The 15,959-nt window shown below is 35.3% G+C and overlaps 2 protein-coding genes across 2 annotated transcripts in view; one reads left to right on the top strand and one right to left on the bottom strand.

The window, feature by feature from the left end:
* Positions 1-11,166: 11,166 nt before the first annotated feature.
* Positions 11,167-13,380, top strand: LOC113229708 (organic cation transporter protein-like). Its single transcript, XM_026463392.1, has 5 exons — positions 11,167-11,278; positions 11,428-11,671; positions 11,742-11,997; positions 12,260-12,901; positions 12,983-13,380. The coding sequence occupies exons 1-5, from the start codon at positions 11,196-11,198 to the stop codon at positions 13,198-13,200; spliced, it is 1,443 nt and encodes a 480-aa protein (XP_026319177.1). The 5' UTR covers positions 11,167-11,195; the 3' UTR covers positions 13,201-13,380.
* A 1,469-nt stretch (positions 13,381-14,849) lies between these two features.
* Positions 14,850-15,959, bottom strand: part of LOC113229409 — a 39,339-nt gene continuing 38,229 nt past the window's right edge. Inside the window, exon 2 of the mRNA XM_026462980.1 lies at positions 14,850-14,999. Coding sequence (XP_026318765.1) covers positions 14,850-14,999 — 150 coding nt within the window. The remainder of the gene's footprint in view (positions 15,000-15,959) is intronic.

Here is a 15,959-nt window from a genome sequence, read left to right as displayed (position 1 = left end):
TTGCAGACCCAGACTTCAACATTCCTGCTCCCATCGACATACTTCTTGGCTCAGAAATATTCTGGCAAGTAATAGGGACAGAAAAAATATCATTAGCTCGTACACATCAACCCGTCTTAAAAGAAACACAACTCAGATAGTTGATTTCAAGCTGTGTACCAGACGTTATCAGTCAATCAGACAACACATGTTTTTTTGTCAATCAGATTTCAAACCAGATAACTCGCTTTTGGGAGTTAGAAAACATTACAGATTCTTCTGAAACCTCATCAGTTGTTACTCAAACTTGTGAAGACATATTTACTACAACCACAGCACGTACAGACACAGGCAGATTTGTAATAACCATTCCGTTCAAGCAGTCACCAGATTGTCTAGGGCGTTCTTACTATCAAGCAAAGCAACGTTTTCTAAACATAGAAAAACGCTTTAATACAGACCCAGTACAGATGACAAAAAAAACACAAACAGGCAAACAGAAACCTTAGTATTATTTACCAAACAATGGTATACCTAATATGTGAGAAAAGTACAACTACCAAATTCAGAGCAGTGTTTGATGGATCTGCGCGAACAAATTGTCACTCAATGACATACAAATGATAGGTCCAGTAGTACAGGACCAAGACAGGATGATTTAATTTCAGTTCTCACCAGATTCAGACAATTCTCATCAGATTCAGACAATGATGCCAGATTTTGATGACACAAACACAAAGACCATTACAACAAATTATATTTCGTTTTGATACATCAGAACCACTGGACACATATACATTAAACATAGCCACTTATGGTACCACATCAGCACCTTTTCTCGCCACACGTTGCTTAAAACAAGTTGGGCTGGACTATCAACAGGACAAGGAAATCTCAGAGGTGATAATGCATAACTTCTACTGAGATGACCTCCTAACAGGGTCTGAAAATGAGTCGCGCCTTATTCATATAGCTAAAGAAGTAAATACTGCATTAAAATCAGCACAATTTCCACTGCGAAAATGGCAGTCCAACCACCCTCACATTTTACAAAAGGCACAATTGACATCAGACTCTCCACACCACACAGTCAATTTAGGTATCAAAGAAAAATCAAAAACATTCGGTATTTATTGGAACCTAAAACAGGACACAATCACATACATAACTCAAATAAAAGGCACTAACAGTACAATTCTATCCACCGTAGGACAAATATTTGATCCATCATGGCTCATAAGTCCCTCAGTATTAGAAGCAAAACGAATAATGCAAAAGATGTGGTTAAAAAACATACAGTGAGACTCAAATATTCCAGAAGACATTAAAAAACAATGGAAAACGTTTGCAGAGTCCTTATCAGCTTTAAAACATTTTAGTATACCTATAAATATGAGAAGCTTATAATTATTTATGTAATCTGTTTTTACTTGGTGGCAATGATGTACATATTAGACATAATCTTAGAAGTAAACATGTGATAAGGGAAACAAACAAAATGGAAACTGTCGGTAGCGCTTACGGACGTAATCCACGAGTTTTTGTAACTATGCACATTGTTTGTAACAATAATGTATATTTTTCCACAAAAAACAAATAATAGGTACATAAGGGTCTTGAAAATTTAAGTACACATTACGCATTTTGAAGGAACAAGCACCAAACATCTACAAGCCACAAAGACGTCCAGCTCGCGGCGCACTTTATTATACAGAAAATGTCCGAGAAAGCTTAAGAATCTGTGAATGAACGCAGTCCTAAAACGTTCACAAGAAGCGACTGAGCAATTTCATCTATTTGAACCAAAACACGAATAGCTGCCGAACAGTGAGAACCTGTATTATCATTTCTTCATTATGTTAAACTTCATATTTAAAAAAAAATATAATTTAAAATTAATTTCATAACCGCTGTTTTTTGTAAATTTAGCCTAATGCATGTCTGAAATTCTTAAATATTTCAATTTTTTATATACTGTCAGTCAGCCAACATTTTGTTTCAGATACGAGCTTACCTATACTTGGAATATACATAAGAGAGTAATATCTAGAATAATCATATATGAGTAATATCTAGAATAATCATATAAAAAAATAAATACACCCGACAGAAAGCGTAAAGATCTTTGTAGGGAACCAGAAGGGCTTGAACCAGGCAACTTTAAGGATAACTCTTTGTGCTTACTCTACAAGAATAACACTCTGAGCACCCCACTCCAAGCAGAAATGCGTCAGTAGAATTTGTCGTAGAGCAAGGTAAGGCAACACCACTTTCATGATGTGGGGTCTGCCATATGACGAAGTCACTAAAAGATATCAATTAGCTTGCGCTTACCTTGACAATAAATGTATGTGTTGTCAATTTGTTTATTAATTGAAGCTATAGACAAAGAGTAAACCAATATATTTTATGCTGTTTGTCATATCCAAAAAATAGTATCAAATTCTGTGGTGTTGTAGTAAGTTTTGTGGTGGCCTAGGGTTACGAATTGAAAAAGGTGCAACTTTATACATAAAAATTACATGTAATCACAATTGTGGTGAAAATAGACGCATCTAGACCTGACTTTTTATTTATTTTTCCCTATAAGTTATACTCGGATTGTGTTTAACTTGTAAGTGAAGATCTGAAGTTTCCCACTGTAGAGGCCGCTATAGATCGGCTGGGTTTGCCGTCGGGAAATCAAGGACTAAGTATGAGATGAAAGTGCATGTTCCTGTCATTTCTACATGTCCTTCAGTCTATGTAATATGGTTCCAGATTTCACAGGAAGCTACTTGCAAAGGCTGTTTGTAAAAATAACTTTAATTTACTTAAACCACAAAAATACTCTCCACTTTATTATTAGGCTACGTATACCAATTTGCTACAGTCTGATTTGCTTAATATTATTATTTTCTATCTTAAATACATTGAAAATTATTTAATAAAAGAGCACAAACACACAATTACGAATAAACTAATAATCTACAACCTACAACCCTCTGGCACTTTTTTATTCCCTGCCTCTGTCTAGAACCAAGGTCTACTCTCAAAATTTCCGCCCACGCAATACATGCAGCCGTAGACGCATACCACACCTAGAGGTGCCGGTGATGATTTTATACCGATTTATCGGATATCGAAGTTATAACAGGTAAAAGAACTAATATTACTTGCTATTTTGGTAACTACTCTAGCAAACCATAAACTTTTTAATGCCTGGGTCTGTCATTTAAAAAAAATAAACAACTTCAAAAATACGTCACGACAATCGTGTGTGTTATTGTTTGGGCTGGTGATTTCGGTGTTTATTTATTGAAAACATACCGTAAGTAACGTTTTTTAAGTTTACCCTGAATATAAATGTTTATAAACTATACTTTAAGGAGTAATTTCATGGTAAACGTTAGAACCATTGAAACGGAATATTATCATATTTATCCAAGTGCACCAAAAATTTCATTTGTGCTTTTTAAGTGCAGGATTTGCGGTGTATTACTGCATTTTATTTGAGATGGTTTTGTTGGTAGTACGGAGGGTATTTATTTAGCAATGCAGAATAACAATTTTTATTTATAAAAACTTGTATTTAAACTGAATCCTTTTCTATTTTGCGAAACCAAATAGCCGCCATTTTGCGGTAGGAGGAGCGCATCGCGTGAGTGGATATACAACTGCAGCTGCGTACGAAACCAAAACGATCCGTGAGCCATCCGCAGTTCGTTAGCTTCATCGCTTCCGTTTTGGGTGAAATAGGTTTACATTTACATAGAACCTATTTCATTATTCACATTTTACATTCACGTTATCGGTCCGTCATTGTCTATGGGATCCGATAACGTGGATGTAAAATGCTTATACAAAAATTTAACTGAACAAATGGCGGATTTCTTTAGTGTTGTACCACAATCTATCGAAAAATCATTATCGACTTGCAAACATTTAATTAAAGTCGATCAATATTCCATTTGGGAATATTTTACTGCTTATGGGAATATCCGGGAATGTCATGTGAGAATTTATTATTTTGCATTTATAAATGCTCAAATATTACAAAAAGTGAGTTTGTGCAGGAAAAATGGAATTTGAGAGTATATTAAAAAAGCGAAATTTTTATAATATTAATCTGACGATCTCTATGCAAAGTCAAAGTCAAAGATCATTTATTCCATAGGTAAAATAAATTTACTCTTGAAAACGTCACATTTAAGCTACTGCTCGTTCACTGCGCTGACTTCCCTGAGAAGAACGAGCAAGAAACTCTAGGGATTGCTCTTTTCAAATAAACTTAAATGCTATGGAATACACTTTGAATCAAATTTGTGTGGACTCTAGAGCCATGTCGTCTTTCCATACATTTTTATCTAACACGTAGTCTTCAATTTTGTAATATGATTTTTCGATCAAAATATTTTTAATGTAGTTTTTAAACTTAGGAAATGATAAACTTAACATGTGCTCCGGAATCTTATTGTAAAAACGTATACAGTTCCCCATGAAAGAGCTGTTTACCTTGGTTGAACGAAATCGTGGTATGAGTTTGGACTTAGCTCTAAGGTTAATGTTATGGATATCTTCTTTCTTATTGAAATTATGTATATTTTTACGGACATATATAAAATATTTTAATAAATGTACTGTGATGGCACAGTCATGAAACCAGTCTTAGACTTTCAGCCTTAAACTTTTCTCTGAGAGAAACCCGAGAGCCTAGACGGTACACAGAACGATTCGCTCGTTTTCGGAATACAAATATGAATATCTGCCACTTTACCCCGCATGAGAATTCCATAGGACATTTATTTATTTATACAATGGAGGTAATTAAAGTAACGTCTAACAGTACTAACATCGGTAAACTCACGTATTCTGCGGACTGCGTATGCAGCGGAGTTTAGTCTGCTGGCCAGGGAAGATATATGTGCTAACCATTAAAGTTCACTATCTAAGCTCACTCCCAAAATCCTGCTTTATTAACAAGGTCCAACTTTTCTCCGTTTATTTCTATGCTTGGACTAATCGATTTTACGTTAGGTACTTCAAATTTAATACATTTTGTCTTCTTGGCATTAAGCAATAGATTGTTAGCGTTAAACGAATAAATTACTTTATTAGAGGGTATCATTAATATGGTCATAGTTACTGTCATGTCTGTCTGTTTTAAAAATCAAGGATGTGTCATCAGCAAACAATACTATGCATTTCCAATCTCAAGATTGATATTAGAAAGAATTTTTTCAAAGGTTTAAAGAGTGTAAGCTTTTTTGTATTTATGCATTGGTATAGAATTAATATCAGTGAGTGGTTGGTGGTGAGTGAATCTTATTAGAATAGAAACACTTCATTTTATTTTAGAAATAAATAATTACTTATACAATAGTAGTAATATTATCGACAATAATAAAACCAATAATAATGTTATCATACGTTTATTTGCTTAAAACAGACAGTGACAAAACAGACAAGAGACAGTGTTAGTACAAACATGTTCGGAATATATTAAATAGGATGCAAATCTCTAATTGTATACAATGTCAATTGACTACTATTGGTCGAGCGCCTTCGATTTGTGCAGAAAAAAACAGACACCTCTCCGAAGTGAGACAAGTGGTCACGAGCGACTGCGAGTTGCGATAGGCCTCGCCAAATGAGCTCTATAAACTATACAAATTGGTGCTCGTCTTCACTCGGTCAGCTAGGAGAGTGACACCGAACGATGGCAACGTTGGACCAACAAGTCACTGTATTGTTGGCTTCAGAAAATAGTAATTTTTAGTGGTTAGAGTTGTTAGTGGGAAAAAAATGGAAACGACTGGATAATTTTATCTTCAGGAACTAAGAATGCCTAGTAAATGAGTCTAGTTTAATCTAAATTAACTATAAAATTGTTTACCAATAAACCTAATGAAGGAATTGCATTATCATGTAATCTAGTTACATTCAAAGTTCTGTTAAGTTTTGACTCGTCAAAATGCAAGCGAACAAATGAAGATGGTCTTTGATCCAATGTTTATATTCGGCAGTCATAGATTTCCAACCATCCTTTCTTTCTTGTTTCATTTGTAGGTTAACTTGAAATAATAAATTGAATAGTAATAAAATAATAAAAATCTCGTAATGGATTGTTTTAATAACAGAATATCGATAATATGTATGCTTACAAGAACAACACTATCTCAAAATAATCGTTAACAACAATTATCAAAATATTCAAACAAACAGGCAATCTGAAGTAACCAAAGCAAAATGTGGCAAGATTTATGGATAAACAATCGATAAGTCTAATTACATGTGATATTTGGACTATTGTGTGATTTATAGCCAGAAAAACAACACATGCCTGTGCAATGTAACATTCGGTTGGTTTTCGCTTTTGTTAATGCTACATCCCTTAATGGTGCAGCGACGCATTTTTATTAATACCTTATTGTTCTCACTGTCAATATTTCTGTCCATTTTATTACAATTCATGCGGATATTTCAAGAAAACACTTGGTAAAACATTTGTTTAGACATTTGATGTACTTCCCTTTGACAACGGTATCATGTACTTTGAAATGGACACTTTTTGGCACAAACTAATGTAATGCTGTCTCTTTAGGTTTACGACAGCACGCAGTAGTTAAACAAAGACAATAACATATTTATGTTTTCAACGTTGAAATGCTTCATATCGATGCAAGAAGTCATCAAATAACATTGACGAAATTATTCTAAAATTGGTGTAACATGGGTTTTATACTAGTTACAGCAATTGCGTTTTCAAAACCAAGCAGCAATTTTGCTGTGTATTGTAACATATGGCGCAATAAAATACCACACGACTTTCAAGAAGTGATTTTGATTTAACTAATATGGAGTCCAATATGTTGGTCCATTTTGTTGATGTATTTAATGTAGTTTTTAGAAATAGGGCGTATATTATGTTTTAAATATGAATAAAACTACAACTCTGCTACGTTTAAAATGCCGTAAATATTTATTAAAATGAAAATGCAAAAACTGCACTTTGTACGCTGTTATAATGAAATTAAATCAGTCTCTATCTGAAAAACAAAATAATCAATTGTTCTGGTTTTATTACTTCTGACCAAGCAAGTTTATACATTATATATTAAATAATTATATATATTTTTAAATTAATTATTAAGAAATATTTTTGCAATAACTTGTGACTTAGTAATTTTTAACAAATCACATCCTAAAAACACCAATGCAACAGGTCTTTTTTTTTTAAAAACTGCTGTTTTTTAAACTGTTTTGTATCGTTTTTCGCAAATGTCTTCTATCTGTTTTAATTCCTCCTTCCTCGCACGACGTTTTGCCATCAAAAATAAGTATTAGTAAAATTGAAATAAGTACATACAATACTTCAATTTCGACCGTTCCTACGTAAAGTATCGTATGTCGAAATTGCTAAGTTACAGGGGAGCGTTTTTAAATTTTGAATTCACTGAAAGGAGCATAACACGTGACTAGCATTTGTCGGACTTGTTCGGCAAAGCTCGTTACTCACATAGACTATTATAAAATCCCAGATATCGGTTAGATGAACCACCACAATTTATTTTATAATTTTATACTAACGCCGATGTGAGTCAGAAAGCAGGTAAGCCAAAATGAGACTGGGTGGGTCACGGCTGCCGCATGGTGGTCGTAGGCGAAATCTACTACAGAATGGATCCCCAAAGACAGGTATAGGTTCATAATATTATAATAATAATAATAGTAACGTACTAACAAAACGTATTTATTTTATCAGTTGTATATTGTTTAACCTGTTGTTAATAAATTATCAAACCCGGGTTCGATTCCCGGTAGGACCAATTTGGATTCAGATTCAGATTCATTTATTTCTCAAATATAACATTACAGTATAAATTGCATTACATGTCAAAGTATAAGAAATTATATTGAGATAGCCAGACAAAAAGGAAAATTATAAGAAACGCACACAATAATTAGAAAATTAACAATTCATTATATAATATTGTTGTCATTAAATTACATATCAAATGAACTTTTCATTTTTTTTTTTATTATAATAACAAAGTGACGGGACGAACGAGTGATGCTCCTGATGGTAAGCGACGCGCCAACCTATACTGTTCCTGCGTCTGTCACCTTGAGAAAAAGTTGACAAGTCTCGTTTGCTTGCAGTTTCACCAGCACCCTTACCCTTCATAATCGAAACCGCCAAGCAGTAATGCTCATATTACTTCTTGGCGGCTGAAATAGGTGAGCTGGCAGTACCTCTCTGGACGAACTCTTTCACAAGGGGCCGTACTGCTACAATATGTTTACGTGACGGACAAGGCTAGCGATATGAAATTGTGTATATTATAGCTATCTTTGTCATTTAATCGTCACAGCAAAAATTGTAATAATTTTCATTGCATCGTTCTAAAACGACGACACAAAAAATGGCGAGTTTTCGTAGTTACAGTTTTTACATAAATTATTTTTTTGAAGTTGTTATATATGTATTTCAGATTACTTTCATATAAGGAACTGTATTAAAAATGTTCCCTTCACCTTTTTCCTATTATTAATATGCAACAACCTGATTATTTTTATTGTTTCTGTTTATTTGTTGGTCGTGTTCAATTTTTACGTTGATAAAATTACGCACGGTAATTGAACTGTCGAAATGTTTTAATATGAACTGAGATTTTGCCGCCATGTTTGACACTGTGATATTCTGCAGAAAAGTTTCTTTCCCAAATTGGTTCTACCCTGGACCAAGAGCTACAGAATTCACTCCTCAGCACTACCCGAAACACATAGGCTAAAACCACTGTAGAAAAGTTTCTTTCCCAAATTGGTTCTACCGGAAATGAAACCCTGAACCAAGAGCTACGTAATTCACTCCGCGGCACCAACCAAAACACCCAGGCCAAAACCACTGCAGAAAAGTTCATTTCCCAAATTGGTTCTATCGGGAATCGAATCCGGGACCAAGAGCTACGTAGTTTGCTCCGCGGCACTACACAGAACACTATGTTATTATGTTTTTATGATAGCCTCAACATTTAACAATAAATACAAAAATCCAAGCCAAAAAAAACAAAAATAATCCACGAAATAACAATACAATATGTTTATTATTAGTTGAAACACTATAAGGCGGGACTTTGCTGAGGCTCTAGTGATGCGCTCAAAACGATACACAAACGAAAGGCATGCTTACGAATGAACATAATGTGCAATCTGACAAACAAAGCACATACGCAGATAGAGAGATAACTTTTCTTGGTGATGGTGGGTCAATAAACCTAGTATATATTTTAACACCCCGCGTGTTACATCCTCAAAAAGATTATCCAAAATTCTCGCAGCGAGCCGGTAATCGCTTACAACTTTGCTATCAGTAAGTGATACCAAGAAACTGCGATTCCTTTGACAACGTCTCTCTACTTCGTCTTCGCGTATTTCTTGTCCGAGCGCCTCCACAACTAACAGTATTCATTCACAGATTCTTAAGCTTTCTTGGACATTTTCTGTATAATAAAGTGCACCGCAGCTGGACGTCTTTGTGGCTTGTACATGTTTGGTGCTTGTTCCTTCAAAATGCGTAATGTGTACTTAAATTTTCAAGACCCTTATGTACCTATTATTTGTATTTTGTGGAAAAATAAACATTATTGTTACAAACAATGTGCATAGTTACAAAAACTCGTGGATTACGTCGGTAAGCGCTACCGACAGTTTCCATTTTGTTTGTTTCCCTTATCACATGTTTACTTCTAATATTATGTCTAATGTGTACATTATTACCACCAAGTAAAAACAGATTAAATAAATAAATATAAACTTCTCATATTTACACTTTAAAATTATTTTTTTGTGGGGTCTGGATGTTGCCTGGCTGGTTAGCAACCAATCAATTACTTAAAACATATTACTGTAATTATTTTTATAGTAGTTGTAATGGCTATAAATAAAGTTATTATTATTATTATTATTTTATTTGTATTTTTTTTATTCTGGGGTACATATTTAATTTTGTTGCACAGAAACATAACCAAATTTAACCCGGCTGGATTTGAACCAACACCCTCAAGCAATCCCTGCCAGATGCTCTGCCAATTAAACCACAGAGCGAACCAGCAGACCTTTCGAATTTTTGTTTGTGTTGGTTACAGATCTTTGTGTTTGGTTTTTAACGACTTTTTTGCCGGAGCGTATTTTAGTAGTGGATTCGTCTTAGTATTTCCATCTTTGTTCTAAAAATAATTCACTACCATGGTAGTAAAACATCATAATTTTCAATAAACTTACAAGTCACAACCAAATTTACTTTACGTAATCAATAAGAGTGGGCAAAAGGCTTCGAAATCAAAATAACTAAAACTATTTTTCTTTCTTGACTCACTACTCTCTCTTAAGAAAATCGCCCACTTATTAACGCAAAATCAACTAGAGCCAGTCAGAAAAAGTTTTATGTCCATGCAAAGAATAAAAAAATACATTGCAAGTTTCGTTACGGGTCGAACCGCGGCGCGTCTCACGCCGACGAGAAACGAACATCTTTTTCGCTCTTATTACAAGCTTCTTATGACCGGCTTTATCATGACTCTCTTGAAGTCATTATCTACAAATTTAAAAGCGAGTATTCGTTGGAGGCAGGCGCATCGTGTAACTTGTAACTGTTTGTTCTATTCATAAATGGTTTATTTATTTGGGGCAATTTGTGTTGCTAATTTTGAGAGAGTAAATAACAACCACAAAAAAAATACATTTAAGAGTTCGTCCTGGGAAGCACTGCCGCCTTATCTATTTCTGGCAGTGTCCCTCAGATCTTTGCGATTTAAAGCTCTGAGTGGTACTGCAACTGTTATGGCCAGGCGTGTTGCTTACCATCAGGCGCACGACTTGTTCGTCCCATCACTTGATATTATGAAAAAATACCTAAAAACATATTAGACGATAAATGATAACACTCATAGGTACTCTCACATTATTTGCTTTACACTTTTATTATTGTTTGCTTCGCAATGCTTCCATTTCATGTGTAGATAATATTTCTCATTGTTACCAAATCTACAATATTGAAGGTTGTGGTTGGGAAACAGATAATAATGGTTGAATTAATTGATCTCGACGTAGAGAAAGATAGTCAGAAGAATAACAACGAGAGTGACGAGTGTGAGGAGTTGGCAGATCAAGAGAAGGTGGATATGGATAAAATTATTACAGAAGTCGGTCAACTTGGTCGCTACCAGATAAAAACGATGGCGTACGCGGCGATTTTGATCATTTTCACTGCTTTCTCCTTTTTGGAGAACGTGTTTACAACAGCCAGGATCAAGACTAGGTAAATAAAAGTAAAATTGTTATAACAATGTGGCAAATAAACATAAACAAACTACCGAAATTCCTTGTGGAAAATAACCTTCAAAATTAATAATACAATACAATGTTAAAGGAAATAGAAATAGCAGAAAGCGTTATACGAGATTGCAGGTGTCACATTCCAGAATGTGAAAACTCAATGGAGCAGAATCTAACCCCTCTGTGGCTTGCGCAAGCAGTTCCTTTGTCGAAGTACGGCTATGACAACTGCCATCGGTTTGCCGCCAGCAACTCTAGCAACTCCAGCGCACCAACAAACAGCATCAATTCGTGCCCGTCGATTCTTTTCGATCACAGCCTTATTGAGCCTTGTGAGGAGTTCATCTATGAAAACAAAAACACAATCGTATACGATGTATGTTTGGCCAAAATAAGAATATAGATTTTAGATACTATGGTAATAACAATTAAAGTTAAATTTTTAGTTTGGTTTGGCGTGCAGCGAGTGGCGGCGATCGATGATCGGGTCAGTGCGTATGCTGGGCATGATGGTGGCGATGCCGCTGGTTGGTTTCGTGTCAGACCTGCGTGGACGTCGTACGGCGCTCCTCATCTCCGTCTTTTGCAAAGGCTCTATCGGCATTACAAGATATTTTGCTAACTCTTACACTTACTTCATTATATCGGAATTTTTGGAAGGTGCTTTGGCATCTGGCACTTTCTCTTGTATATATTTATTATGTAAGTAATATCTTCTTATCGTAACGACGGCATAGATATAATGCTTGCTATCGTGGTGAAAGGATTTCGCAATCGGCGCAATGGTATCGCCGATTGCTGCCCAGGCCTCTCTAGACGCACTCTCACAAGTAAGTAATGGTATGTTTAAGTAATATTAAAAAGTGTAAGTAATAATAAAAAGTATATAATAAACCGTATTTGCCCTTTTACACCAATAGAAACCATGTTGGGTAACGTTACGTATGTTTTATTTTTTTCACAGTAATGGAGACAGTGGGACCTCGATATCGAGTAGGCACTGGTGCATTCATAAGCACGTCTTTCGCTGTAGGACACATGCTTCTGGGGTGGCTTTCCTGGGCCGTACCGCACTGGAGAAATTTAACTTTACTGTGCTATGCACCCCAATTCATCTTATTATTGATTTATTCCCGAAAAATATCAGAATCGCCGCGTTGGCACATTACCAAAGGTTGTTACGACAAGGCAGAAAAAATCTTAAAGCAAATGGCTCGTACTAATGGAAAACAGTTGTCTGAAAAATCGGTGCAATTGTTACGACAAACTCGAAATGGTAAGGGACGAGCTCAAAGCATAAAAAATTATCAAACAGAGCCAAATCTTGTAGTGCTAGTGTTCCGCCACAAGCCCATGTTGTTACGGTGCCTAGTGTCACCGCTTCAGTGGATAACGTTCTCGCTAATTTACTACGGGCTATCGATCAACTCCATCAACCTTAACATTGGCAGCAAGTATTTGAATCACATGGCGGTGACGTTCATCGAGATTCCCGGCTATTTGCTTGCATTGGCGCTACTCAACCGGATCGGGCGAAAGCCAGTGTTGACCGGAGGCTTTTGGGTTTGCGGAGCTTGCCAAATAGGCTACATTTTCACGCCCGCTGGTGAGTGCTGTTCGGTTCTAGTTGTTTTAACTTTTTTGTCGATTTGTTTCTGAAATGAAATTTCGTCTGTTGTGTTTATAGGTCACCCTAACCTATCACTAGCGTTGTACGTCCTAAGCAAGTGCTGTATCTCGGCAGTGGCAATGTCCCTGCACATTTACACGTCCGAGCTGTACCCAACCCCGCACCGCCACCGGTTGTCGTCCGTCTCAGCGTCCATAGGCCGACTGGGCGCCATTATTGCGCCACTTACACCTGCTTTTGTTAGTAGTCAATTTCAATATTTATATGTACTATAGGTAGCATCGTGGTTATGTATTTTGTTTATATTGTACACGACCAAGAATTAGGATTAGGAATTATTTTCGATTATCCCTTAAAATATAAAAGGAATACTTTCAGTTTATTATTTTACTTATTTACTTACAGCTTATTCTACCTGTTGGTATGGTTAGTATACTTAATTTATAGTTAGTCATGTTATGTGTAAGGGTAGCCTGTAGCGGTCAAAGACTTTTTTTAACGTCACAAAATCGTCATGGATACCCTCCGCCCGGGGGAAGCGAAGGCTTATGTCGAATTCCTACCGACTATAACGTAACGGTGTTCCCTCTCGTCACCATATAGACCGGAGTCACAGGGGCGCTTTCGCGTTCTTCTGCGACTCCGACGGTGAGCGGTCAAACCCATCTCTATTTACGGGGAGAGATATTAAGATAGATTCTAAGACAGCAATAAATAGTTTTGGTGATAGAGGGGCTTCCTGGTTTACTCTTTGCTCTACATGAAAACTCGGTCCTTTCTTGTCTAGTCGTACTCATATTTTACTTTGTGAATAAATTGTTTTTATAAGTTCAATATATTCATGTTTAACTCCTTGTTAATTTAACGCTTGCCGTATAGATTTGTGCGTTATAAAGTCGAAAGCTTTTGAATAGTGTATACGTGAATGCTATGTATAGCGGTAGGTCATACTCAATGTATTTTTCAGTAAGCAATTTAAATTTATGTAAGTAGTCTGTCGTTGAATAGTGCTTCACAAATCATGTTCAATTGGCTGATTTTCTTCAATTATCTTTGTCACGCGTCGCAATAGGGTTGTTGCGAATACTTTGTATAAATAGGATACGGGACTGATGTGCCTGTAGTTTGTTATTAATTTTGGATTTCCCTTTTTATAATTCTTTGTAAAATGTAGTATTCTATCATCATCGAATCTAGTCGATGTGTAACTGTTGTCCTTGAAGTATGCATTATCATCTGTTTGATATTGTCTAATTTTTTGTATACTTGTTTTATTCCGCCTGTTTCCGCTGTGAATTGTCTGATTACACTTATCTATAATTGTAAATATGTAAATAAATGTGTTAAGCTGTACAATCTGCTTCTTCTTGTTTAGATTTTTCTTGCCTCTGAGTATGAATTTTTCCGCTATAAGCTCTTTTATTTCTCGTGTTATTTGCTATTTTCGTGTTATTTATTATTTTGCTATAGTGTTACTTGCTATTTTCAATTTGGTTTCTGGTAGAGTATTTAAAACTATCATGTAAAAATAATTCTAAGTTCTTTTTCAGTTCTTCTATGGTGTCGCAGTCATGCATAGAGGGCAATTCTAATACATTACTGTCGTTTGATTTTGTTTTGTTATTGTAAACACGAGATTTTTTTCTATATTTTGTGTGCTTATGGTAATTGCACAAAATTATGGTCACGATCTATGGTCGCTAGAATGTTGTAGTTTGTTTATTACATTAAAATGGTATATGTACTTATATGTTTATAGTTATAAAGTCTATTTCATTTCCAATTTTTCCCTCAGGTAATGCCCAGGTCGTTCTCAGTTAATTAGGCTTTTTGAACAATGTGTTAGCAATTTTTTATTTGTTATAAAAACAGAACTGTAGAAACATATCGTTGATTTTTTTCCATAGGCATAGTCTCCCATTTCCTATCGGTCGTTTTGTTCTGGATGTCCAATTTTGGCGTTCATATCTTCCATGAATATTATACTTCCTGTACACTTGCTCATAGCCGTCTCCAGCTCGCCGTACATACTTTCGATATCTTCTTGTGGGGCTTTTCGAGTGGGAGCACACGTCTGAATTATATTGTATAGTTTTCCATATAGTATGTTAACCTGCAGTATGCAACTGTTGCTATAATTTTTTTCACTTTTGTGGAATGGTATTTTGTTTACAAGAAATCCAACACCTTTCTGCCCTTTGGTTTTACCATAATAAATAAGGAAATAGTTTCCTGTATTTTCTAATTTATAACCTTCTCTTCTCACCTCTGCTACTCTAATAATATTCCAATTAATTTACGACATTGCAGGTTCTATTTCAATTATTTTAGTTTCGTTTATCAATGATCTGAGATTGAAAGTTGCTATATAAAATTTATTTTTTATAAGTGAAGGGTCTACAACCCCCTTTCTCGAACAATGCGAGGAAATAATAAAATAATAAAGAATGAAGGAGAATGTATAATAGAAAAAGTAATATAAGTTTTCCATGACAAATTTTGTTTTAAATTAGACGGAGTCTCCATTATTATATTTTCGCTCTTCTCACAGGAACTCATTTTCGTGACGAAAATATAAAAAACACAAAAAGAAATAGAAATAAGAAAATAACTTTTCCAACTCACTAGCACGGAAAGGCTTTCTTTCTTCGCACAAAAGCGTCTAAATTCGCGCGCGTGGAAATTCAGAATTCATCCGAAGATAAACTTTTTCTATTATTTAAAAAAAAGTGATGTTTTATAATTCAACTGTATTTCTTTCATCTACCATTTTTCTCGCTGTATTGAGGTGAAAAGTTGCGTGTTTCGCTCGGCAGCAAAGTTGTTTTACGTCTCGTGGCTTGAAACCCTCGCTACGCTCAGGAATCTATGTTTGAGCTACATAGTTTCAATCTTCGCTTCCTTCGCTTACTCAGGTTTCCATACAAGCACTCGCGTCAAACAACAATTTTGCAGCCTTGCATAACAAATAACAGTTCTTTACTTAATCTTTGGTGGTGCAGGTATGTCCGTGCACCGTAATTAACGCAAAATA

The sequence above is a fragment of the Hyposmocoma kahamanoa genome, unplaced genomic scaffold (assembly GCF_003589595.1).
Source record: "Hyposmocoma kahamanoa isolate Upper Pololo Valley unplaced genomic scaffold, ASM358959v1 62, whole genome shotgun sequence".
Lineage (NCBI taxonomy): Eukaryota > Metazoa > Arthropoda > Insecta > Lepidoptera > Cosmopterigidae > Hyposmocoma > Hyposmocoma kahamanoa.
The sequence above is the reverse complement of the archived record's forward strand: the minus strand, read 5'-3'. Positions and strand labels throughout refer to the sequence as shown.

Coding starts and splice junctions, on each gene's coding strand:
- LOC113229708 (XM_026463392.1), top strand. CDS start 11,196: ATGGCGTACGCGGCGATTTTGATCATTTTCACTGCTTTCTCCTTTTTG. Junction 11,279..11,427: donor ACAGCCAGGATCAAGACTAG/GTAAATAAAAGT, acceptor ACGAGATTGCAG/GTGTCACATTCCAGAATGTG. Junction 11,672..11,741: donor AAAACACAATCGTATACGAT/GTATGTTTGGCC, acceptor TTAAATTTTTAG/TTTGGTTTGGCGTGCAGCGA.